Source organism: Salvelinus sp. IW2-2015, linkage group LG4q.1:29 (assembly GCF_002910315.2).
Source record: "Salvelinus sp. IW2-2015 linkage group LG4q.1:29, ASM291031v2, whole genome shotgun sequence".
NCBI lineage: Eukaryota > Metazoa > Chordata > Actinopteri > Salmoniformes > Salmonidae > Salvelinus > Salvelinus sp. IW2-2015.
Window position 1 is genome coordinate 69,042,668 of NC_036842.1, and position 27,916 is coordinate 69,070,583.

The window sequence follows — 27,916 nt, forward strand, 5'->3', positions numbered from 1 at the left end:
TCCTCTCAACCATTCATTCATTTCTCTGATTCCTATTATACAGTCCCCCTGCATTAGTGAAGTTGTAAACAGTATAATCGTATTCTCCTTGCATTGTGTATCAAAGCAAATGTCAGCATGAAATATTTACCCAGGCAATTACGTATGGTAAGCATTTTATTTCAGCTTTCTCAGGGGGTCCTACTAACCATACACAGCTAAGACAACAATAACAACTCTGCCATGCATTATAGTAGTCAGATCTGTGGATAGAGCATGTAATCCCTCAAGTGTTGGGTATTTCAATGAGGAATCTAATTTGTTCCTGAAGAGCCCTGCACTGGTTTATCTTTTGTGGATGGATTTTGAAGAAGGCAGTGTTCCCATGTTAAACTCACAGTGCATCCTAAACACCCAGGAGAATCTTTACAATGATTATCAGCCCCCTATGTGCTCTCAGAATCACCTTCCGGAAAGCCTACCGGACTGTTCCTCTCACACCATGGGATAGCCAGTAGTCCCATATACACTGAACAAAAAATATAAACGAAACATGCAACAGTTTCAAAGATTTGACTGAGTTACAGTTCATACATTAGGTCCTAATCTATGGATTTCACATGACTGAGAATACAGACATGCATCTGTTGGTCAAATAACAAAAAAAAAGTAGGGGCGTGGATCAGAAAACCAGTCAGTATCTGGTGTGAACACCATTTGGCTCATGCAGCGCAAAACATCTCCTTCGCATAGAGTTGATCAGGCTGGTGATTGTGGCCTGTGGAATGTTGTCCCACTCCTCTTCAATGGCTGTGCGAAGTTGCTGGATATTGTCAGGAACTAGAACACGGTGTCGTACACGTCGATCCAGAGCATCCTAAACATGCTCAATGGGTGACTTGTCCTTTGAGTATGCAGGCCATGGAAGAACTAGGACATTGTCAGGTTCCAGGAATTGTGTACAGATCCTTGTGACATGCATTATCATGCTGAAACATGAGGCGGCAGATTAATGGCACGACAATGGGCCTCAGGATCTCGTCACGGTATCTCTGTACATTCAAATTTCGATAAAATGCAATTGTGTTCATTGTCCGTAGCATATGATTGCCCATACCATAACCCCACCGTCACCATGGGGCACTGCTCATAACGTTGACATCAGCAAACCACACAACGCCATACACGCTGTCCGTCTTCTACCCGGTATTATTGAAACCAGGACTCATCCGTGAAGGGCACACTTCTCCAGTGTTCTCCAGACATTGAAGGTGAGCATTTGCCCACTGAAGTCAGTTATTAAGCCGGACTGCAGTTAGGTCAAGATCCTGGTGAGAACGACAAGAAAGCAAATGAGGTTCCCTGAGATGGTTTCTGACAGTTTGTGCAGCAATTCTTCGGTTGTGCAAACCAACAGTTTCATCAGCTGTCCGGGTGGCTGGTCTCAGATGATCCCGCAGCTGAAGAAGCCGGATGTGGAGGTTCTAGGCTGGTGGGGTTCTGCAATTGTGAGGCCGGTTGGACATACTGCCAAATTCTCTAAAATGACGTTGAAGGCGGCTTATGGTAGATAAATTAACATTAAATGATCTGGTAGCAGCCTTGGTGGACATTCTTGCAGTCTGCATACCAATTGCAAGCTCCCTCAAACCTTGAGACATCTGTGGCATTGAGTTGTGTGACAAAGCTGTACATTTTAGAGTGGCCTTTTGTCCCCAGCACAAGGCGTATCTGTGTAAGGATCATGCTGTTTAATCAGCTTCTTGATATGCCACACCTGTCAGTTGGAGGGATTATCTTGGCAAAAGAGATATGCAAACAAATTTGTTCACAAAATTTGAGAGAAATTGAACATTTCTGGGATCTTTTATTTCAGCTCATTTAACCAACACTTTACGTTTTAGATTTTTGTTCAGTATATCATGTGATATAGTGAGGAGGAAGTAGAGGTGTTCCTATGCACAAGACAATGAGTGACAAGAGCAACACATACTGTGGAAAATAATCAGGTGACGTCAACTGAAGCAACAGGGGCCTCCTAAAAGTAGATCAGCTTACAGTGAAGTACATCAAGAGTAGTTGAAGAACGAATAGAGAAAAGGACTCTTGACTTTAAGTTTTCCTCAATCCATCTGCATTCACCATCTTATGAAACTTTCTTCATGACAACACACTAGAGGCTTTAGTACGCCTGGTTTAGACCCTGACTGATGTGTTTTGACAGGGAGATTTGGCCCCAGTGCCCAGAAAAAGTCCTGGCTGCAAGGAGGAGGGAGGCTGAGTGCCAGCTCTCTCACTCAGTTAGGCCACCACAGCTCACACCTCACAAAATTTACCAAACATCAATGGAATAGTTTTTTTATCTTTTTTTCCCCCCGGATGTTGAATATAAACTAGGTTATATTTCTAGTCAGAACTGACCAAGAATTACTCCTAAGATCTAGTGATATGATTGTCATAACTCACACAAGGAATATGCCTAGACATTGGCGTTGTGAATGTCACGAAGATGGCGTCGGCATGCAGCACATTAGATACTTTCTCCCTTAAAGGGGGAAGCAGTCTGCCATACTGCTCTCCTCTTTCAGGTAGATGAGTTCTAGTTCCTTCCCCCACATTACAGTAGGGTATTAATGCAATAGGTACAGCCCTGATAGTGATCGCAGGCCTGGGCTGGCTACAGACAGAGACAGCTACTTTACATTTCATCAGCCAGCTAGGTGCTTCTGCTGGCTCCACATCTGTTATGAATATTTACCACAGATGGGAAATGGAATACCAGAGCTGGTTTATTTAAGACAGAGGTGATTAAATATTCTCATCCACATATTACAATAATCTATCAATGAGCTGAGCTCACAGATAGCATCTGATATCCTACTAACAAAGTAGGCATTTCATCCAGTCAGCAGTGATGAAATGATCAGCTACTGAGTTCCTGTGGTAAGACTATTGAATACTCAGGGAGGGAAAAAAAGTATAGATTCACACACAGAGTGCAGAAGGTGTTTATTGCACCTGAAAGACAGGGCTACGTTCAAGAACACAGAACACAAGTTTGACTAAGAAAATAAATACAGAACCTTACGAAACCAGCCGTCGACAGCTGGACAGTACCAGGCTCCGCCTCCCAGGGAAACATGGGGGGTTGGTAACCAAGGACACACTGAAATGGAGTAATGCAGAAGGATGAATGCATGAGTGAGTTCTGAGCGTATTCGGCCCAGGCCATATACCGACTCCAGTGGTGTGTAGAGGCAGAACATTGTTGGCGGAGGTACTTCCCTATTTCTTGTTTCAGGCGTTCTGTCTGCCCGTTGGTATGGGGGTGGTACCCAGAGGAGAGGCTGAGGGCTACCCCCAGTCGGTCACAGAATGCTCGCCACCCCCGGGAGACAAACTCGGGCCCGCGGTCAGAGACTATGTCTTCCGGAATCCCATACAGACAGAACACCTGCTGGAACATACACTCAGCCAATTCCATGGCGTTAGGTAAATTGGGAAGAGGAACCAGACGACACATTTTTGAAAAACGGTCTACTATGACAAGGATGGTGGTGTTACCAGAGGATTCAGGAATGTCTGTGATGAAGTCAACAGCTATGGTGGGACCAGGGTCTGTGAGGATTTGGCAAAGGTTGAAGCTTACCAGAAGGTAGATGACAAGGGCTTTTGGTTTGGGCGCAGACTGGACAGGAGAGTACGTAATCCCTTACGTCAGATGCCAGTGAGGACCACCAGAATTTACGGGCTAGAAGTTCAGTGGTTCATGTAATGCCCTGACCCCAAGGATGTGTGACACCATTGCATCATTTGGGGTCTAACAGCTGCTGGTACGTAACTCTTCCCAGCTGGTGTCTTAGGAGGAGCCGGGTCTGAGGATAGGGCTTCTTGTAGGCAGAGTGAACCTCCCACTGTACCGGTTCCATAATGCAAGAGGAAAGAAGAATGGGTGTAGGGTCTGAGTTACTGGTCGAAAGGTCAAACTGGCGGGGGAGAGCGGCAGCATTTACGTTTTTCTTTTCAGGGATGTAAGTAACATGAAAATGGAAGCGTGTGAACAAGAGCCCAGCGAGTTTGTCTGGAGTTTAACCTCTTGGCCCCTCTGATATAATCCAGATTACAATAATCTGTGGGATGTTGTGTGCCCTCCAACCAGTGGCGCCACTCCTCAAGGGCCAGCTTGATGGCGAGGAGTTCTGTTCCCCACATTGTAATGCCTCTCAGCGAGGAATAACTTCCTGGAGAAGAAGGCACAGGGATGTGATTTGGGAGGTGTTCCCACCCGCTGAGAGAGTATGGTTCCTACTTTGGAGGCATCCACCTCCAGGTTGAAAGGAAGGGTCGGATCTGGTTGGCGAAGGACCAGAGCTGAAGCAGCAATTCAAGTTGTTGAAAGTAATCATGCAGCAGTAGTTGGAGAACCCAATGAAATGTTGGAGTTCCTTAACGGTGGTGGGTTTGCGCTAGTTACTGACGGCGGTGACTTTGTTCTCATCCATGCTGACCCCTCCAGGTGTCAGTACGAAACCGAGGAAGTTTACCGAGGTTGCATGGAAGGTGCTCTTTTCAGTCTTCACATAAAGGTTATGGTCAAGGAGCCGTTGAAGAACCTTTTGCACGTGTTCCTTCAGGGAGTAAATCAGGATGTCATCAATGTAGACGATGAGAAAGCGGTTGATCATATCCTGGAAAACCTTGTTCATAAAGGATTGGAAGACGGCAGGGGCATTAGTAAGGCATGACCAGGTATTCATTGTGCCCTCGTGCGGTGATAAAGGCAGTCTTCCATTCGCCGCCTTCATGTATATGGACAAGGTTATATGCACTTTACAGGTCGAGTCTTGTATAGATGCTGGCGCGGCCCACTTGCTCAAGGGTCGCTGGGATCAGAGGAGAGAAACGGTTCTTGACCATGACGTCATTTGGGGAACGGTAATCAATACATCGACGGAGACCACCATCCTTTTTTCCAACGAAGAAGAAGTTGGCGACAGCCGGGGAAGAGGAAGGACGAATGAAACCATTTGAGCGATTCATCAATGTAGTTCTCTCTTGCTTCATTTTCCGGGATAGATGGGGGGTAAACACAGCCCTTCGGTGGGGACACTCCAGGGAGTAAGTCAATAGCACAGTCCTCTGGGTGATGTGGTGGCAGAGTGGAGGCCTTGATTTAGCTGTACTGGGTGTATTCAGATGGTATGCTGTGTGGCACTGCAGAGGCCTCAATGGTGGTGGCTCTGCAGGGTAGGCTGAGACAACTGGAGAAGCAGTTAGAAGACCAGGACAGTAGTTCACCTTGTTGCCACGAGATGGCAGGGTCATGACAACAAAGCCAGGGGTGTCCGAGGATGAGTGGCTGTTTAGGGGATGAGAGTTCCATGGTTTCAGTGCGGAAGACTCCAATCTGGATGGTGACGCTCTGTGTCAGGTGCGTGATGAAGCCCGTGCCCAATGGCTGCCCGTCCAGGGTGTTAATCCTTAAGGGAGGGGTGCCAGGTGTTAGATCAATGTCAAGCTCTTGTACTAGCTGGTGATCTATAAAATTACCTGCTGCTCCTGAATCTATCAAGCCCTCTACGTACTTAGTAACCCCCTTCACGGTTATCAATACTGGGATGGAGAATTGCTTCTGGGATATATTTAGAAATAAGGACACTCCTACCTGCATGGCAGCGGAGGGACCCTTATCTCTCCGTGGGTGCGAACAGGGCAATGGCTGAGTAGATGATCTTTCCCTCCACAGTATAGGCAGAACCCTTGGATCCGCCTTTGACGTTCAATACACGGGAGAGGAGCATGGCCCAACTGCATGGGCTCTGAAAAACTCGGACGGGATCATGGAAAGAGAAGGTTTGGTGTTCCTGGGTGTCAGAGTTCTTCGGCGGTCGGCGATGAGGTGGTCGATGGAGATGGACATACGAATGTATTGATTTAAATCCTGAAGGTCACCTCTACAGGCCAGCTCCGCCTGAAGTTCCCTGTTGAGCCCTCGTCAGTAGACGGTATGTAAAGCAGCCTCACTACATCCACTCCCTGCAGCCATGGTGCGGAACTCGAGGGCATACTCAGCAGCTGAATTGCATCCTTGTTGAAGGTCTATGAGGAGGTCTCCTATAGGACGACCGGAAGGAGAGTGACCGAGTCATTCCAGGGTGTGAAAATGGGTCTCAGATCCGAGTTCTGTGCTGTTGGCAGTCCATATGGCGGTGGCCCAATCCAGGGTTTTGCCTGCGAGTAGAGACAACAAAATCCACCCTGCTCTTGTCTGTGGCGAAGTTAGTGGGGTTGTGCTCAATGTATTTTCTGCATTGTATCAGAAATCCCTGACATTTCCCAGGTGAACCGTCATATTTTCCAGGCATGCATAAGAAAGGAGGGCTATGGGTTGCGATACCTGGCATCGGAGGAGTAGGGATAAGATGGCAGATTTCCTCCATACGCTCCTCTTGCTGGGTTAGGCGCCTCTGTAGCTCCGCTGAATCCATTCCATTTTTAGGTGAGGTATACTGTAATGAATACTCAGGGAGAAAAAGGTGTAGATTCACGTGCAGAGAGCAGCAGGTGTTTATTGCAGCTTCGCAGAAGGCAGGAATCGTGGTCACAGGCAGGCAATGGTCATACACACTTAAGCAAACAGGCAGGTGAAACAAAACTAGGACTGAAGGCTACAACTGGTTCTCACAAACGAGCTAGGAAAAGGCTTAGTAGAGTCAAAACGAACAATACCTCACAAAGGCACAAACAGAATGAACTGAACTAAATAAGGAGCTGATGAGACCAGGTGAGTAACTAACAGGTGAAATTAATTAACACAAAGAAACAGAACACAAGGTTGACTAAGAAAATAAATACAGAACCGGTATTTTTACGGTGTCGTAAGACAGCTTGATGAATCTTACACTCCCAAAAACCTGAAGTTCAGAATGTCCCCATCTCTGATCAAGAGTTTATTAAGATTTTAATTAGGCATTTAAAGGTCTTTGAAATAGCATATTTATATTAATTAATGGAATGAACCATTAACTACGCTAAGCTGGGCATGGGGAGTAGACATTGAAATGGGCAGAGAGATGTGGCCTTTCCAGGCCCCTCGGTCACCTCATCACACAGACTGGCTGGCTGCAGAGTTCCCATTCACTAACGAAACTAGAGAGGGTCATCTCAACAGCAACGATGACGTGCTGCAGTGGAATGGAAGTAGTCTCCAGAGTATAATGTGATGATATCTCCCTCTCTGTTGAAATTCCTAAATTGCTTTGTCATTTAGTTACTATGGCTCCGATAATGGCGCTCTGCAGCTATGCTCGGAAGTGCTTCTGCAGCTCCTTATCTCCCTCAGCTGTGGTATCTTTAGATCTGTGTGACTGGTTGTGAAATAACCTATGAGTGTTGCTGTAGGACTGTGTCAACACTGCTCCCCTGGCCTCCTAGCCTGATGGCCAATGCGTCAGGCCCAGGGTCCATAGTATGTGTCTGCGTCCCGATCTTCCATTTAAGCCCCTCTTGACAGATGACACATCCTCCCCGTCACACATCACATCATCCCCGTCACACATCACATCATCCCTGTCACACATCACCTCCTCCACTTCACACATCACATCTGCTCCTTAACACATCCCATCTGAACCTGCTTTACTAGAGCAGAGTACTGGAGGGGCCAACACAGGCCGAAGGGCACATCTGGGAGCATGTGACCCAGACTGCCCAGATGGTGTCCAGTTTGTGTGTGACGCAGGTGGCCAGTGCCTGTGTTTACAGGTGTGTGTGTGTATAGATGATGGGCATACCAAGGGGGACCATAGCTATTTATATCAGTCAACACTTTTCCAGTCAAAAGTACCACAGTGGAATTCAGGAAGCCTTGCCCCCTCCCGTGCTGCTCGAATTGCAAACCTGATAGACATAGCACCTGTTTAACTAGTAGGACTACAAGCACCACTATTTATGAGTCCCACACGTTTATATCTAGAACTATCCTTTGACTGACTTTGCAATACAGTGATATACAGTACACCAGGGTTTACAACAGGAACTGTATTGCAGGATATGACTGATTCCGAGTATTGGGAATTATACCTCTTTTACGTCAGACCCCTCTATGCAAAAAAAATCAGTGTGGGAAAGATAACATTGCAGCAGTTTATCCTGCTCTGAACTTGTCATAGCTCTACCCTTTTAATGTTGAGTTAATGTGTCTAGATTACCTCAAGACTTTGCTCTGCCTTGAATAAACTCCTGTCATTCAACCACTTCTCCAGCTCCCTGTACAATGGAAAAATTATGTTTCCGTAAACAATTCCATTAAGAACTCCATGGTGGCTCCCTGGCACAGTGGCACGTCACTGTATGATGCAGCTGAGTCTCCCTATAAGCACTCATCCCTATTGGATTGCTGCTATGGGCCTTGGTTTTATTTTTATCTCAGCCTTGTGAATGAATCAGTTCTCACATGCTTTGGTTTCTCCCAGTATAGGACTATGGCAGTAACTGGGCAGGGGAAGGAAGGCCAGTAGAGTGACTCTGGCAGTAACTAGGAAGGCCCAGCTTGGTCTCCAAGACTAGACGTAACATAGTAAATGTAAATCTGGGACATTCAAATTAGTATGATATGTTACATTTGGTATGGTTACATAAGACAGAAGGTTACATAAAGATGCACTATACAGAAATCATCCCGCCATTTCCTGGTTGCAATTTTTCACCTAAATTGCGTTTGTGACAAAACAAGCAAATATAATGTAGAGAATCTTTGAACCATTTAAACCGCTGTGAAATATAATTTCCATAACCAAAAATATTGTATTTTCAGCTGTTTGAAGCTGCTATTCAAAACTGAAAGTAAAAGACGCTAAATCAAAAGCAGCATAGAAGCTGCATAGAAGCATAGAAATAGCGCATATAGAACAGATCTACCGTTGCTTAGACTTGCTTTCAATGAGAATGACAGATCTATAACTCACATTTATATATGCATTTGGTCACAGCTTTAAGGCAATAACAGAAGGAGGGTGCTAACTAGCGACTTTGCAAATCATTACTACTTTTTAGCTACTTTGCAATGACTTAGTATGTTAGCTAACCCTTCGCCTAACCAAAATTCTCTGAGACCATGTTGGAAGGCCAGTAAAGTGACTCTGGCAGTAACTTTGAAGGCCAGTAGAGTGACTCTGGCAGTAACTAGGAAGGCCAGTAGAGTGACTCTGGCAGTAACTAAGAAGGCCAGTAGAGTGACTCGGAGTATAGGGAGGCAGTAGAGTGATCTGGCAGTACTAGGAAGGCCAGTAGAGTGACTCTGAACGTAACTAGGAGGCCAGTAGAGGGACTCTGGCAGTAATAAGAAGGCCAGTAGAGTGACTCTGACGTAACTAGGAAGGCCAGTAGAGTGACTCTGGAGTAACTAGAAAGGCCAGTAGAGGTGACTCTGAACGTAACTAGGGCCAGTAGAGTGACTCTGGCAGTAACTAAGAAGGCCAGTAGAGGGACTCTGGCAGTAACTAGGAAGGCCAGTAAGAGTGATCTGGAGTAACTAGGAAGGCCAGTAGAGTTGACATCTGCAGTAACTAGGAAGGCAGTAGAGTGAGTATCTGGATAACAGGACGGCAGTAGCGTGAATCTGGGCATGTAAACTAGGAAGGCCAGTAGAGTGACTCTGAACGTAACTAGGAAGGCCAGTAGAGTGACTTTGGCAGTAACTAAGAAGGCCAGTAGAGTGACTCTGGCAGTAACTAGAAAGGCCAGTAGAGTGATTCTGGCAGTAACTAGAAAGGCCAGTAGAGTGACTCTGGCAGTTGCTAGGAAGGCCAGTAGAGTGACTGAATGTAACTAGGAAGGCCAGTAGATTGACTGGGAAAATCCAGTTAGTTTAATGGGTCACCTCCTCACCCAATTAATCCATTGTAGTGCTGAGCGATTAGTGTTTTTTGAAGTCGGTTCGGTTTCCGTTCTATAATTGTAAAAAATATATCCCGTTTTCTATTTTTCGGTTTAGATTTTTTTTGTTTTCACATATGCAAAAATTCCAATGCCAAAAATAGTGAACATTAAATTGCCAACATTTTCCAATGTCTCTTTCAGATCCACATTGGGTAAACATCAATAGAAAAATAGGAAATTACTATGAAAGAAAAAACATATTTATTGTGTATTACATTTAAAAATGATTTTATAATTTAATCACTTTTTATTCCTTAAAGTCATCATTTCATCTCTGATCAGGCAGTAGCAGCCAGCCAGCCAGGCAAGGTTATCGCTGTGCTCCCCATACTGTACTGTCTTTAGTGTTACTAGTATGCATCTAGAGCTGTCTGACTAAATCATTTTACTAGTTCTTCCAAGTAGATAAGGCATACATTCACGAACTGTCTCTATCCCTCTCTTTCCTCATTGTGTTGTCTACATTCCTCTCACATGCGGTCTGTGTGTATCTAACCTAACATGCTGTCCAGACCCCTCGCGCGAAGGTTGATTTTGTCCCCCCACTCCAGACGCGATCAGGACATGCAGGTTGAAATATCAAAACGAACTCTGAACTAACTATATTCATTTGGGGACAGATCGAAAAGCATCAAACATTCATGGCAATTTAGCTAGCTAGCTTGCTGTTGCTAGCTAATTTGTCCTAGGTTGTTATTTTACCAGAAATGCACAAGGTCCTGTACGCCAACAATTAATAAACAGATAAAAGGGTCAACTGAGTTCATTTCTAGTAATCTCTCCTTCAGGATTCTTCTTCTTCTTTGGACTTTATATGGCAGTTGGCAACCAACTTCAAGGTGCATTACCACTACCAACTGGACTGGAGTGTGAACCTCAGTTCGTCTTTCAATCATCCATGTGGATATATGCTCCTAAAAACCAATGAGGAGATGGGAGAGGCAGGACTTGCAGCGGGTCAAGCGGCACAAATAGAACCAAGTTCTATTTTAGCGCCTGGCTATGCAGACGCACGCGAGCAGTGTGGGTGAAATGATTGAATAACATGTATGTGTACATTTATTTTGCAACGCTAGAGCGGTGTGGTCAGCATGTAATGTAGCAAGCTAAAACGTTTATCATCTCTGTGCAGATGATAGGCTGGTGATGAATTGGAAGGAAAGCATCTTTATGCCTTGGAAAACTTGTAGCCTAGTAGAAAATGTAGACCTGCTCACTTACCACCTCAACAATGAACCATGGCATCATCTGCATAGAGAGGAAGGAGAATGAATGTCTGTTTTTGTTCCGTTTGGAAAGTGAAGTGTGTGAATGTTTTTGACTTCTGTTTTCGTTTCCGCTAAGATATATTATTTTCCCTACATTGTGTCAAAAGGAGACAGGCCAAATATGTTATTCCAACCTAAATGGGAAACTAACTCGCAGCTCTTTTCCACAACCTTGAAATTTGCTACAGTAGCAGAAAGGTTTGCTCCAACCTGATTGTATCTGAATGAAAAGGGGGTCAAAAAGAAACAGCAGAAATCCTTTATTCAGAAGTATCATATGTGTTTGCTATGGTCCGTGGTATCTTGACCAGAGCAAATTGTATGATGTTTTCTGTGAAAGAGATGATGAGATAATTCAGTATATTCAAACCATACTGGAGAGAGAAGTACAGAGTTGCAATCTCTATGCTGTCAGAGAGGACCTCCTTCTCTTACTCCCATAAAGTTCAACTGTTGGCGTGCCTCAGCAAAACTCTGACTGATACATGTGGGCCAGTTGTGTAGTGTAGGTCTCTACTTCTGCCTGTCACACAACAGAAGGATTAGTGGAGCAGCAGCTGCTCATTGGTCAGATGGACTTGACTCCAATTTGCTTCTCACAAAGAAGGCTAATGATGCTTGCCGCTGCCTCCCCTGCTGATGTGGCCCTCACCATGGCCCTGTCTATAGCACGCAACAGTCCACACAAAGGACAGGGGCACTTGGCAGGAGCTACAGTTACAGTGTACCCAAGCAGACCTTCACAACTCTCTGACGCTTCTCTTTTTTGGCTCTTTAGAATTTCAAATCAAATCAAATGCTATTGGTCACATACACATGGTTAGCAGATGTTAATGCGAGTGTAGCAAAATGCTTGCGCTTCTAGTTCCGACCGTGCAGTAATATCTAACAAGTAATCTAACAATTTCACAACAACTACCTTATACACACAAGTGTAAAGGAATGAATAAGAATATGTACATATAAATATATAGATGAGCGATGGCCATGCAGCATAGGCAAGATGCAGTAGATGGTATAGAGTACAGTATATACATATGAGATGAGTAATGTAGGGTATGTATACATTATATAAAGAGGCATTGTTTAAAGTGAATAGTGATATATTTATTACATCCAATTTGTAATTATTAAAGTGGCTAGAGATTTGAGTCAGTATGTTGGCAGCAGCCACTCAATGTTAGTGATGGCTGTTTAACATGTCTGATGGCCTTGAGATAGAAGCTGTTTTTCAGTCTCTTGGTCCCAGCTTTGATGCACCTGTACTGATCTCGCCTTCTGGATGATAGCGGGGTGCAGTGGCTTGGGTGGCTGTTGTCCTTGATTATCTTTTTGGCCTTCCTGTGACATCAGGTGGTGTAGGTGTTCTGGAGGGCAGGTAGTTTGCCCCCGGTGATGCGTTGTGCAGACCTCACTCCTCTCTGGAGAGCCTTATGGTTGTGGGCGGAGCAGTTGCCGTACCAAGCGTTGATACAGCCCGACAGGATGCTCTCGATTGTGCATCTGTAAAAGTTTGTGAGTGTTTTTGGTGACAAGCCAAATTTCCTCAGCCTCCTAAGGTTGAAGAGGCACTGTTGCGCCTTCTTCACCATGCTGTCTGTGTGGGTGGACCATTTCAGTTTGTCCATGATGTGTACGCCGAGGAACTTCAAACGTTCCACCTTCTCCACTACTGTCCCGTCGATGTGGATAGAGGGGTGCTCCCTCTGCTGTTTCCTGAAGTCCACAATCATCTCCTTTGTTTTGTTGATGTTGAGTGTGAGGTTATTTTCCTGACACCACACTCCGAGGGCCCTTACCTCCTCCCTGTAGGCCGTCTCGTCATTGTTGGTAATCAAACCTACCACTGTAGTGTCGTCTACAAACTTGATGATTGAGTTGGAGGCGTGCATGGCCACGCAGTCGTGGGTGAACAGGGAGTACAGGAGAGGGCTGAGAACGCACCCTTGTGGGACCCCAGTGTTGAGGATCAGCGGGGTGGAGATGTTGTTACCTACCCTCACCACCTGGGGGCGGCCCGTCAGAAAGTCCAGGACCCAGTTGCACGGGCGGGGTCGAGACCCAGGGTCTCGAGCTTGATGACGAGTTTGGAGGGTACTATGGTGTTAAATGCTGAGCTGTAGTTGATGAACAGCATTCTCACATAGGTATTCCTCTTGTCCAGATGGATTAGGGCAGTGTGCAGTGTGATTGCATCATCTGTGGACCTATTGGGGCGGTAAGCAAATTGGAGTGGGTCTAGGGTGTCAGGTAGGGTGGAGGTGATATGACCCTTGACTAGTCTCTCAAAGCACTTCATGATGACGGAGTGAGTGCTACGGGGCGATAGTCGTTTAGCTCAGTTACCTTAGCTTTCTTGGGAACAGGAACAATGGTGCCCCTCTTGAAGCATGTGGGAACAGCAGACAGGGATAGGGATTGATTCAATATGTCCGTAAACACACCAGCCAGCTGGTCTGCGCATGCTCTGAGGACGAGGCTAGGGATGCCTTGCGAGGGTTAACACGTTTAAATATTTTACTCACATTGGCTGCGGTGAAGGAGAGCCCACAGGTTTTGGTAGTGGGCCGTGTCAATGACACTGTATTGTCTTCAAAGCGAGCAATAGACTCAATGGTCTATTTTTTTTATCGACCAGTTTTATAAAATTAGGATTCTACAAGGGGTTAGAGAGAAATATAGCTGGGTTGGAGTTTTGAAAATGCGTATATATTTGCATTTTTACAGTTGAGTGATTTAGTTGGGTAGTAAAATAGACATAAATTTAAAACAGGAAACGGGACACCTTCCGCAGTGTTGACACCTGGAGTAAAACATGTATCCTGTCTCATCCAGATGCTCCTTATTAATTCATTGTATAGTCAATGAGGCGCTCTGCGGCTCCCAGGTGGTGGTGAGACATTCTTAACCTGAGGGGCTTTCTGACATTTGATACATTTTGATCATCTGTTATTCAGTACCACTTGTAAACAAAACCTCTCCACAACTTTAATGACCGCAGTTTAACATAAAGACGATGACAAATGCCACATGCAGAAAATAACTTCATAGCATAATTCGCTGTAGTTATAGTCGTGGTGTCAGTCCTATTCCAAAATAAATGTTCTTTGAGATTCAAGCAAAAGATTCCCCTGTGGGAATCTCAAGTGCGTGATCACAGGTGTGCAGTAGAATAACCCCATTTTCTATTTCCCGCTTGATTGAGCTTACTCTCTGAATCTGTATTCTGCCTCTGACTGCCATTCACCTGTTCCACATAGACAGATGCTTGGGCCTTAGACTGGCATCAGGTACATTATTGACTGGGAATCTTGAATATAAACCAAAAATAACTTTACTCATTTTTTATATTGACTGGCCGACCTCAAGTGTAACTCAATCTCCTAGAGTATTGGTAGTATTTAAAGGGCTGGCCCTTGTGACTACGGAGCTGTAATGGAGACCACTCCAGTGTGCTGCTGTGTAGGCCTAGACATAATTGGGATACTGTTCACATTATATTCTGTTACCGTAGAGGCCTTGCCCTTTGCCACACTCTCAATTTCTGTGGTTCACTTTTACTTTTATAATGCTCTTAAACAGCTGCTTTGTGGGTTTTTTCTTGATGATTTCATATATCATATTGACAAGCTGTGGGCATCCAAGGTAGTCCGTGTCCACCAAAGATGTACTGTATGTAAACCCTGGATTGCTGATGCTATGTATTGGCCAATTGTAACAATGTGCGCTTGAGAGTCAGGAAGCAAGTTCAGGGAGTGTTTTAATAAATAAACGGAACATAATGCAAAACAAGAAGCTCGAACAGCACACAGACATGAAACAGAAACAATGACGCCTAAAGAAGGAACCAAAGGGAGTGACATATATAGGGAAGGTAATCAGGGCAGTGATGGAGTCCAGGTGAGTCTGATGACACGCAGGTGCACGTAACGATGGTGACAAGTGTGCGCCATAATGAGCAGCCTGGTGACCTAGAGGGGGGAGAGGGAGCACACGTGACACCAATGAGAGGCTTTGAAGCCACCGGATGGCCATATTGGCACTCCCTAGAAGAAACAGTCCTCCATAGGAATGAATGAAATTCTACAGTATTTCAATTAGCTGAAAGGCCAAAAATGCATGCATTTACAGTGGGGAGAACAAGTATTGGATACACTGCTGATTTTGCAGGTTTTCCTACTTACAAAGCATGCAGAGGTCTGTAATTCGTATCATAGGTACACTTCAACTGTGAGAGACGGAATCTAAAACAAAAATCCAGAAAATCACATTGTATGATTTTTAAGTAATTAATTTGCATTTTATTGCATGACATAAGTATTTGATCACCTACCAACCAGTAAGAATTCTGGCTCTCACAGACCTGTTCGTTTTTCTTTAAGAAGCCCTCCTGTTCTCCACTCATTACCTGTATTAACTGCACCTGTTTGAACTCGTTACCTGTATAAAAGACACCTGTCCACACACTCAATCAAACAGACTCCCACCTCTCCACAATGGCCAAGACCAGAGAGCTATGTAAGGACATCAGGGATAAAATTGTAGACCTGCACAAGGCTGGGATGGGCTACAGGACAATAGGCAAGCAGCTTGGTGAGAAGGCAACAACTGTTGGCGCAATTATTAGAAAATGGAAGAAGTTCAAGATGACGGTCAATCACCCTCGGTCTGGGCCTCCATGCAAGAACACACCACTTATGCACCACTCAGGCAAACAACCAGCACTAATACATATGGTGATACCACTTTTCGGAGCTTGAGGGTTTTTTGTCAGTAGTAGACAGCATCCAGTTAGCCTGACCTCACTCAGTACTTTATGCACACAGAAATGCATGCCTTAGGGAAGAGCTAATTTATGGCTTAGTATTTTGTGAATCATTACGAAACCATCTCTCTTTGTGTATTCTATTTGTTTACCATTAGAAACAACCTGAATCCCCATACATGCTGAGTGATGTTATGATATTAACATGTAGTGAAAAGATCAGAGCCCCATAGAGAGGAGAGTATTTGTCTCAACTCTGTTTCTCAGTATGTCAAATATGATCTGATGGGCCTGTTAAGTGAACAGATGATGTGTTTTTGTTGGTCCAGGTGAAGGATGCACTCTGCCCAGTTGAAAACAGACCGACATGGCCACAGGCTGTGAAATGAATCTACGTCCATCCAGTTATGCCCAACAAATACCAACATAGGGAAGTGCACTCAGCCTAAAGTAACTCCAATGTAGCCTTATGGCTAAACCCTTTGTTAGACCTGAGACGTGTGCGCGAATGAAGTGTTTTTCCAAACCAATGTTCCATGATAAAGAGAAGAATCATGTGAGCTGTGCTGCACTGTCTGTATTCCAATGTGAATGAATGTTCTTTTGTCCATGTGTGCAGATCTCAGCTGAGCCCCTGGGGTGGTTTGAGTGCATGGAGGCTGATTGGAGGCGGCTGTCCATCCTGGAAGGCTCGTTGTGAGGTGAAAGGTCATCAGTCCGAGCCCAGAGTCATCTGTAGCCCCAGAGGAGCTGCCCGGCTTCACTTTTACAACAGAGCACCAGTCTCCCATTCAGGGAGCCCAGACCTACAGGAAGAGAGGAAATATACACAGGGGAGAAGAACACACTCTTCATGAATTCCCCAAAATCGTGAAAGACAAACCGTATGAGTCCTCCTCTCGTGAGGAGAGGAACTATGTGGACAATAAGCATGGCCCAGCTCTGTCTCCCAGCATTCATTCTCCTACTGGCCTACGCCTTTGTCCAAGCAGCTGCCACCGAGGACGATGTCACTCCACGACTCAGCTTCACTTACAGTAAGTGTCATCCATCGCCTTCCTTCCTGACTGTCCCGGACCTGCTGTTTTGACCCTCTCGCTCTCTCTCTCACTCGTTCTCTCTCTCTCTTTCTCTCTCTACCGCACCTACTGTCTCAACCTATGAATGCTCGGCTATGAAAAGCCAACTGACATTTACTCCTGACGTACTGACCTGTTGCACCCTCTATAACCCCTGTGATTATTATTATTTGACCCTGCTGGTCATCTATGAATGTTTGAACATCTTGAAGAATGATACGGCCTTAATGGCCATGACTCTTATAATCTCCACCCAACACACCCCTCAGAGCCTGGCTCCTCTCTAGGTTTCTTCCTAGGTTCCAGACTTTCTTTTTCCTAGCCACAGTGCTTCTACATACTGTATGCATTGCTTTCTCTCTGGGGTCTTAGACTGGGTTTCTGTATAAGCATTTTATGACAACTGCTGATGTGATGTTTCTCCAGGAGCAGTTGTAGTTCATAGTGTGAGAAACACAAGCATTCCTTGAGTGTTGGAGAAACAAAGCGAGAGAAAAAGAGAGGCCAGAGTGTTTACCCTCACTGTGTGCCCTCCCCACTGACCCGGGTGTGTAAGGCCTGCCCACCTCCCAGAACTGTTGTTCATCTATAAATAAGAGCAGGGAGTAGTGTGGGGTTGTGGTGGAGGTGGCTGGGATGGTCCAGGTTGCTGAGAGGAGAGCTCTGGAGGGGCCTGGGGCTCAGGCAAGGCTTTGAGGGATATCTGACATGCATAGTGATGCTTGGCAAGGTGTTGATAAACAGACGAATGGGAGCAAGGCTGTTCCTCTCTAACCGACTCTGTGGCCCTGTGGAGGAGCTTAGTGTGTTCTCCATGGGACACATCGAGTTGGAGCACAGCATTTGCATAGCTGCCATTAGGGCTGGGAATTGCCAGGGACTCCCTGATACAATATGTATTGCGACTCTCACAATTCTATGTGTATTGCGATTGGATACTTAGATTTTATTGCGATTTGATGTTCCAAACATATTGCTCACCATATTTCTGCTGCAGCGAGAGGGCCATGAGAACGAGTTTTGATCAGTCATGGAAATAAAAGTGCTGAAAACTAATTGGCTCCCTGTTTAAAAAAAGAAGATGGAGAACAAGTTATGAAGGAAAAATACTGGAGTTTTGGTACAGGTGCAGCCAACTAGCGCAAAAATAATATTGCAATACTGTCAAAATGATACAATACGATTTTTTGTAAAAAATAATATCACGATATGTACAGTAACTGTGTAGATTTTTTCCCCCCATCACTAACTGCCGTGCTCCCGGAAAGCCGCTGATATTTCAGGACAGTGCCTTACACACTATTAATGGTTTTCCTGTTTAAAGGGAGAGAGAACGTGTTCTGCAAGGTATTAGTGATATATTGTTACTCAGTACAAGATACTGTAGTAACCTACTGGGAGAATTATGCTCCTGTCAGTGGTTTTACATTTTGCTTCAATGCTTTTGTGTTTCCGTTGATTAACTTATTCTATCATTGTAAGACATTTCAATACATTCCATAGCAGTTACCCTGTCAATGACAGTTCCATGAAGGAACATTCATGACGGCTTAGGTAGTATGAAAAGATTCCAAACCATGCATTTGACTGGGTGTGTTGCTCTGTGTGTTACCCCACATCTAGAACTTAATGGCAGGAAAGCCAGCTAAATCCCAGAGCATGAATGGCAGCTCCATCAGGGTGGGTCTGTCAAGTCATAGCAGGTCAGAGGTAGTTACAACATGAACCAGGTCATTGCACTCGGTCTTACTCAGGACAATGTCACACATACACACAGTTTCCATCAACACGGGAGGTATTGCTCTTCTACAGCCATCCTCTTATCTCGGTTAATGGTTTGTTTACACAGTTAACTTAAGTAGTAGCTGATCATTTGTTTGCAAGATAAACTTACACCATCCATATCCAAAAATGTCTTCAAAACAAGTCTTCTGTCAGCGCAGTGCATGTTGAACTTAGAAGTATAGGGATCAGGAGTTGTATGACTTTGTGCTCTCATTATCTGATCTCAATATGGCTCCTGATTGGTGATTTTGGAAGCAAAGGATATGTAATTGCAATGCAGCCCATTTGTCAACGTACCAATGCTCTGCCAGGGTTGATGACAGTATGTACATAATGCTAAAGCTATGGATGGCTCCCATGCCATTGGGTGTGAACTATTTATAATTTGATTTACAACCCAATTCATCACAGTACACATGGTCTCAGGTCTTACAGGCCATTTGGTGGGCAATGGATCCAGTTATGTAGAGGGCAGCACTAGAAATCCACCTAGGCTATACTTTTCATCAATCTGTATATTTTTTTGTTTTCATAGGAGAACAAAACCTTTAGGGCTATTTACCTGGGATAGAAGTATTGCAAGAGCATACATGCAGACATGTAGGGTTAGTTTACTGTTGTTCCCAATGACTCACCTTTTAGGATCAGCCTATAGTCTTTAAGCACATACTTGCATAGAAACAGTGCGCAGATTGCCTTGTCATAATATCTACACCTACAGTAGATTAAGCCAGTGTGTGCTCTTCTGAGGCCAGGAGAGGACTGAAATGGGTCACAGAGGCCTCGGCTTGGAACCTTGCCTGCCTGTCCTACCTGTCCCAGCCTGCTTCCTGGCTTTCTATTGGTGGACCTCTATAGTCCCAGGTAATCTCTCTCAGCTGCCAGCCTCCACAAAGCCCCCAGCACGGCCCCGACGGAATGTTTCACAACAGCAAACACCATCACTCACAAACTGAAAAGGCAGTTTCAGCTCCGTCACACGTCTCCTTGGACTGGAAAATATATTAGCATTTTGGGTTAATCACTCATCTTGAATGAACATAAAAGATGTAAGATCAAAATGTCACTTTCCTAGTCAGTCATGTCAAGATGCCTACATTATACACTGCTCAAAAAAATAAAGGGAACACTTAAACAACACAATGTAACTCCAAGTCAATCACACTTCTGTGAAATCAAACTGTCCACTTATGAAGCAACACTGATTGACAATAAATTTCACATGCTGTTGTGCAAATGGAATAGACAAAATTCTCTGGACACTACGCTGACAGACACAGCAAACCTTCTTGCCACAGCTCGCATTGATGTGCCATCCTGGATGAGCTGCACTACCTGAGCCACTTGTGTGGGTTGTAGACTCCGTCTCATGCTTCCACTAGAGTGAAAGCACCGCCGGCATTCAAAAGTGACCAAAACATCAGCCAGGAAGCATAGGAACTGAGAAGTGGTCTGTGGTCACCACCTGCAGAACCACTCCTTTATTGGGGGTGTCTTGCTAATTGCCTATAATTTCCACCTTTTGTCTATGCCATTTGCGTAACAGCATGTGAAATTTATTCAGTGAGTTTATTCAATCAGTGTTGCTTCCTAAGTGGACAGTTTGATTTCACAGAAGTGTGATTGACTTGGAGTTACATTGTGTTGTTTAAGTGTTCCCTTTATTTTTTTTGAGCAGTGTATCAAGATTCTGGATTTACAGTAGGGACAAGTTTCTATTTTCTTGTGTGTCTGTAAAAAAAGGGTGGGGGGGTGAAATAGTTACAGCAGCATCCATTAGGAATAAACCAGCTGAAAGGTAATTAGTATCACATTACTGTACTTCTTACCTCAGTCTCACCACTGTTCTACTGATGAGCCATGCTTTTACTCAACGGGTCAACATAAGGAAATGACTGTAACTACAGCAGGAGTGACTCACAGCTCTTAAAACTGAGAGGTTCAGTAGTAAAGAAACTGGCTCTCCCCTCATGAAACAGTTACAATCGTATAGGCCTAACCATTTACCAGCTGCAGAACTGAACCTGACAGAGGAATTAAGAGGTCCCACAGACATTTAAATGACCAATATAGATTTGGGAGAAAGATTGGAATAGGCACATGTTAGTGTCCAGTAGTGACATATTTTCAATTGGTAAGCAAACCCTCATGAACAGAAAACAAAATGTTTATGGCGATAGGGATGCTGATTGCCAGTGGCTTGACAATGGGAGCCGTTGCCTGCTAACGTCAGTGCCGGTGTGATGGCATTTCCCAGGCCCCCCGCTGAAGGGCTGTGTCACTCTGTGTTTACTGTATCAAAGCAACATTCCATGCTGTGAGCCTCAGGGACCTGGGCCATACAGAACCCTCCCTCACCCCCCCTCTGCCTCTCAGCCCTGTCTGCTTATATGTGAGTCTACATCCCTGCCAGCCTTATGTCTGTGGTGTGGTCAGACCAGCCAGAACCTCCCCAGTCCCTCAGCCCAGCAGCAACATTATCCTGGACAGCCTTCCTCTCCCCTCCCCTTCAGTTCCCTCTCTCCGCCTTAATGAAGAGACCAAACTCCCATGAATAATGAAAGGGGATTTGTGTGTGTTATGGTGTGAACATTGGTCTGGTTCTCATTATGCGCCTATCAGGACGGATCATGGGTTCAGGGAGGAGAGCCTACATCTGCTTTGCCCTCTTTTGTTCCTGTCTTTAATGCAGACCATGCCGGAGAGCTTAGTGTGCTAGAATGCTATTTAAAGGGACACCTATGTGGTTTATATTGTCTCTCTGTCCCTGTTGATCTATTCAGCCCTCTGTTAGTTAAACACAGTGCAGCCAGTCACGGTAGAGATCAGCATGTAGGGGCCATACCAACAGCACTGATAATTAAGAACATCATTCATTTGAAACTAACAAAGCACATCATGTATATCAGAATGTTCTTGTCCTATAGGACAGTGTTTATGCCTGTTGAGCCACTCACGTTGAAGTGATTGTCATTTTCAATCTTGTCAAGCAAGATAAGGAATATACCAAGCACAATTATAGCTGCACAATGTAACTACTATACCATACTCTTCTTTATGTATGCATGAAATGGCCGTCCATGGCTGTGGACTGTGTTGCTATGGGAGGGGTCTGGTTGTAGGTGCTTAGACATGCTCCATTAGACCGCAGCCTCTTGGCAGAGACATGCAGACGAAAGACCTGCAGTATGGAGAGCCATCAGAGCTTCTGTCTAGATACCATACTGTATATCACACTTCTCAAAAGAACACTGCTAGCCATTTGGACCATGGATATCACACTGATTTATTTCATCCATGAAAAGAGATATGATAGATGTTTTCCATATTTTATTAGTGATAACATGCTGTTGTACCTTTTGCCAAAAGTCTAGATGTTGCAGCACACTGGTATCTGTTTGTTCATAGTATTAAAAGAGGACAACATTGATGTTGATGTTACTAGTGTTTATGAGAGACAGCCACTTTCTCCAGTCCGCCAGGGAGGGAGCTGCTCATAAATCACCCTGGACAGGCCTTGTGAAAACACCCTCATCGCTGCACCTCCTCCTCCCCCTCTTCTTTCTTCTCCTCTTCCTCCCTCATCTCCTAGCCTGTGTTGTGAGATGGGATACCCCATCACACTGTTTGGTCTAGTCATGCCAGCCAGCCTGATCAGCCCCTTGCTGGCCTCCCACACCAAGGACTCTGACTACATGAGGTCATGACACCATGCTGATGCTCAGCCTCTCCCTGTAGTGCAGCAGGGGTCATGAGGAAGTCCTGAGCCTGAAAGCCTGATGCCAAAGCAGGTTTACATTGTGGAGTGGCGCACCATATTGAGGATGAACCGGGGTCAGCAGCAGCACTCAGCAGCATACAGCAGCATGCTATCGCTGACCAGCAGACCTGGTCCAGGATCATGGAAGGACAACATTATTTTCCTGTGGGAAATTATAGCCGAGGTGCACCGTTGTTTGCAAATTGCAGGCTTTTGGAAACACTTCCCTGTTTTAAATAAGCAGTTTAATTACATTATTTTCCCAATAAATGTTGCTATGGTTCCCATGAAAGCTGTTATGCCCCTCTTTGCCTACTGAATACCAAGCTATTCATTAGGCAAAATTATGTTTTTCTGTAATTGGCCTACTGAGCTCTATGATCTTCAATCCATTAATATGCACATCTTCAGTTCACTCTTGTGGCAACCAGCACCCTCTTCACATAGATTGTCTGTACACTAGCCAGCATTCTCAGCATCACCATGGTGTTTTCTTCATGCTACCATGTGTGAGTTCTAGCCTAGTTCTAGTCTCCTGCTAACCAGAGAGCCAAGCCCTTCCCTAAACAAACAGCTGGCTCACAGCTTGCCTAATGAATCTCCTGGTGGATCTGATGTCTTAATGCTCTCCAGATGCCCCTGTCTCTGCTCTACCGTGGCCCTGCACCATTCTATCACTCACAGTTCATGTTGCTTTTTCACCTCAGCAGGATAGTAATCATACATTCTACCAGGTCCCAGAGCATGACTCAGTTCCCACTCTAGTTATGTTGATGTCATGCGTTTGCATCCACAATGAACTGGGTCTGGTGGGTTTTGTCTTCCTGCTGTTTGTCCACAGAGAATAGGATTAGATGGGATGATACAGGAAGTTGTGACCTGACCTTGCTTCTTGCTCCTAGCTCGGTCTGTCCACATTTGGAAAGTGGTTTCAAGAAGGCGGGAAGGTTGCTGAGTTCTAACTGTGTTAGGAGTTACTGGTACTGTTTCCCAGGAGTTGGGTGGTGACCACTTCCTCTGTGGGTAGAACAACATGTTAGTGTATGTTCTCTATCTGTTCTTTTACATTTGGTCCGATCCCTCTGAAAAGGAGAAAGTAACCACCTGGTTTGTGTGCACAGTCAAAACAGAGGATCCTGTAAGAACAAGTATGGTGATGACACAGATTTATGAGCTGTGTGTGTGTGTGTTTATTTAGAAGCCACTCCTGTGCTGTCTTAAATTCAAAATCAAATCAAATTTGATTTGTCACATGTGCTGAATACAGGTGTAGACCTTACTGTGAAATGCTTACTTACAAGCCCTTAACCAACAATACAGTTCAAGAAATAGAGTTATGAAAATATTTACTAAATAAACTAAAGTATAAAATAAAAAGTAACACAATGAAATACCAATAACGAGGCTATATACATGGGTACCGAGTCAATGTTCGGGGGTACAGGTTAGTCAAGGTAATTTGTGTTAGTCAAGGTCATTTGTACATGTTGGTTAGTGGTAAAGTGACTGCATAGATAATAAACTGAGTAGCAGTGGTGTAAAAACAAAGGGGATGTCAATGTAAATACACTGCTCAAAAAATTTAAGGGAACACTTAACACTTGTGGCCTGCTGGAGGTCATTTGCAGGGCTCTGGCAGTGCTCCTCCTTGCACAAAGGCGGAGGTAGCGGTCCTGCTGCTGGGTTGTTGCCCTCCTACGGCCTCCTCCACGTCTCCTGATGTACTGGCCTGTCTCCTGGTAGCGCATCCATGCTCTGGACACTACGCTGACAGACACAGCAAACCTTCTTGCAACAGCTCGCATTGATGTGCCATCATGGATGAGCTGCACTACCTGAGCCACTTGTGTGGGTTGTAGACTCCGTCTCATGCTACCACTAGAGTGAAAGCACCGCCAGCATTCAAAAGTGACCAAAACATCAGCCAGAAAGCATAGGAACTGAGAAGTGGTCTGTGGTCACCACCTGCAGAATCACTCCTTTATTGGGGGTGTCTTGCTAATTGCCTATAATTTCCACCTTTTGTCTATTACATTTGCACAACAGCATGTGAAATTTATTGTCAACCAGTGTTGCTTCCGAAGTGGACAGTTTGATTTCACAGAAGTGTGATTGACTTGGAGTTACATTGTGTTGTTTAAGTGTTCCCTTTATTTTTTTGAGCAGTGTAGTCCGAATGGGCACTTGATTAATTGTTCAGCAGTCTTATGGCTTGGAGGTAGAAGCTGTTAAGGCTCCTTTTGGACCTAGACTTGGCGCTCTGGTACTGCTTGCCGTGCGGTAGCAGAGAGAACAGTCTATGACTTGGGTGACTGGAGTCTCTGACAATTATTTGCGCCTTCCTCTGACATCGCCTAGTAAGTCCTGGATGGCAGGAAGCTTGGCCCCAGTGATGTACTTGGCCGTACGCACTACCCTCTGTAGCGCCTTACAGTTGGATGCCGAGCAGTTGCCATACCAGGCGGTGATGCAACTGGTCAGGATGCTCTCGATGGTGCACCTGTAGAACTTTTTGAGGATCTGGGGACCCATGCCAAATCTTTTCAGTCTCCTGAGGGGGAAAAGGTGTTGTCGTGCTCTCTTAATGACTGTCTTGGTGTGTTTGGACTAGAGGTCGACCGCCATGGCCGATTTTAATTAGGGCCGATTTCAAGTTTTCGTAACCGGTAATCGGCCTTTTTGTATGTCGATTATGGCCGATTACATTGCAATCCACGAGGAGACTGCGTGGCAGGCTGACCACCTGTTACGTGAGTGCAGCATCAAAAGGACCTTGTGGCTGCAAGGAGCCAAGGTAAGTTGCTAGATAGCATTAAACTTATCTTATAAAAAACTATCAATCTTCACATAATCACTTAACTACACATGGTTGATGATATTACTAGGTTAACTAGCTTGTCCTGCGTTGCATATAATCAATGCGGTGCCTGTTAATTTATCATCGAATCATAGCCTACTTCGCCAAACGGGTGATGATTTAACAAAATCGCATTGCCGAAAAAAGCACAATTGTTGCACAAATGTACCTAAACATCAATGCTTTTCTTAAAATCAATACACAGAAGTATACATTTTTAAACCTGCATATTTAGTTAAAGGAAATGCATGTTAGCAGGAAATATTAACTAGGGAAATTGTGTCGCATCTTGCGTTCAGTGCAAGCAGAGTAAGGGTATATGCAGCAGTTTTGGCCGCCTGGCTGGTTGCGAACTGTGTGAAGACCATTTCTTCCTAACAAAGACCATCATTAATTTGCCAGAATTTTACATAATTATGACATAACATTGAAGGTTGTGCAATGTAACAGCAATATTTAGACTTTGGGTTGCCACCCGTTTGATAAAATTCGGAACGGTTCCATATTTCACTGAAAGAATAATCGTTTTGTTTTTGAAATGATAGTTTTTGGATTTTACCATATTAATTACCAAAGGCTCATATTTCTGTGTTTTATTATTAAGTCTATGATTTGATAGAACGGTCTGACTGAGCGGTGGTAGGCAGCAGCAGGCTCGTAAGCATTCATTCAAACAGCACTTTACTGCATTTGCCAGCAGCCCTTAGCAATGCTTGAAGTAAAGCGCAGTTTATGACTCCCGAGAACTCCCGAGATTAGGCTGGCAATACTAAAGTGCCTATAAGAACATCCAGTAGTCAAAGTTATATGAAATACAAATGGTATAGAGAGAAATAGTTGACGCGTCATAATTCCTATAATAACTACAACCTAAAAGTTCTTAACTGGGAATATTGAAGACTCATGTTAAAAGGAACCACCATCTTTCATATGTTCTGAGCAAGGAACTACCATGACACATATTGCACTTTTACTTTCTTCTCCAACACTGTTTGCATTATTTAAACCAAATTGAACATGTTTCATTATTTATTTAAGACTAAATTTATTTTATTTATGTATTATATTAAGTTAAAATAAGTGTTCATTCAGTATTGAATTGTCCGATTTAATCGGTATCGGCTTTTTTTGGTCCTCCAATAATCGGTATCGGTATATGTGTTAAAATCATAAATTTGGTAGGACTTCCATTTCCTAATAATTGCGCCAACAGTTGTTGCCTTCTCACCAAGCTGCTTGCCTATTGTCCTGTAGCCCATCCCAGCCTTGTGCAGGTCTACAATTTTATCCCTGATGTCCTTACACAGCTCTCTGGTCTTGGCCATTGTGGAGAGGTTGGAGTCTGTTTGAGTGTGTGGACAGGTGTCTTTTATACAGGTAACGAGTTCAAACAGGTGTAGTTAATACAGGTAATGAGTGGAGAACAGGAGGGCTTCTTAAAGAAAAACGAACAGGTCTGTGAGAGCCYGAATTCTTACTGGTTGGTAGGTGATCAAATACTTATGTCATGCAATAAAATGCAAATTAATTACTTAAAAATCATACAATGTGATTTTCTGGATTTTTGTTTTAGATTCCGTCTCTCACAGTTGAAATGTACCTATGATAAAAATTACAGACCGCTACATGCTTTGTAAGTAGGAAACACTGCCGATTTTGCAGGTTATCAAATACTTGTTCTCCCCACTGTAGGTGTTCCTTTTTTCCAGGTGGGAAAGGGCAGTGTAGAGTGCGATTGAGATTGCGTCATCTGTGGATCTGTTGGGGTGGTATGCGAATTGGTGTCGGTCTAGGGTTTCCGGGATGATGGTATTGATGTGAGCCATGACCAGCCTTCCAAAGCACTTCATGGCTATGGATTTGAGTGCTATAGGGTGGTAGTCATTTAGGCAGGTTACCGTTGCTTTCTTGAGCAACGGCTCGTTGTCCTGTTAGAAGGTGAACCTTCGCCCCAGTCTAAGGTCCTGTGCACTCTGGAGCAGTTTTTCATCAAGGATCTCTCTGTACTTTGCAAAGTTCACCTTTGCCTTGATCCTGACTAGTCTCCCAGTCCCTGCCGCTGAAAACATCCCCACAGCATGATGCTGCCACCACCATGCTTCACCGTAGGGATGGTGCCAGGTTTGACATGATGCTTGGCATTCAGGCCATATAGTTCAATCTTGACCAGAGAATCAGACCAGAGAATCTTGTTTTGGATGATCTGAGAGGCCTTTAGGTGCTTTTTGGCAAACTCCAAGCGGGCTGTCAAGGTGCCTTTTACTGAGCAGTGGCTTCCGTCTTCCACTCTACCATAAAGGCCTGATTGGTGGAGTGCTGCAGAGATGGTTGTTCTGGAAGGTTCTCCCATCTCCACAGGAACTCTGGAGCTCTGTCAGAGTGAACTTCTGGTTCTTGGTCACCTCCCTGACCAAGGTCCTTCTCCCCCGATTGCTCAGTTTGACCGGGCGGCCAGCTCTAAGGAGAGTCTTGGTGGTTCCAAAC

General features: G+C 44.6%; 1 protein-coding gene across 1 annotated transcript in view; it reads left to right on the forward strand.

The window, feature by feature from the left end:
- Positions 1-27,916, forward strand: part of LOC111962434 (semaphorin-4B) — a 98,092-nt gene that overhangs the window by 21,349 nt on the left and 48,827 nt on the right. The window contains exon 2 of the mRNA XM_023985519.2: positions 16,571-16,988. Coding sequence (XP_023841287.1) covers positions 16,838-16,988 — 151 coding nt within the window. The 5' untranslated portion in view covers positions 16,571-16,837. The remainder of the gene's footprint in view (positions 1-16,570; positions 16,989-27,916) is intronic.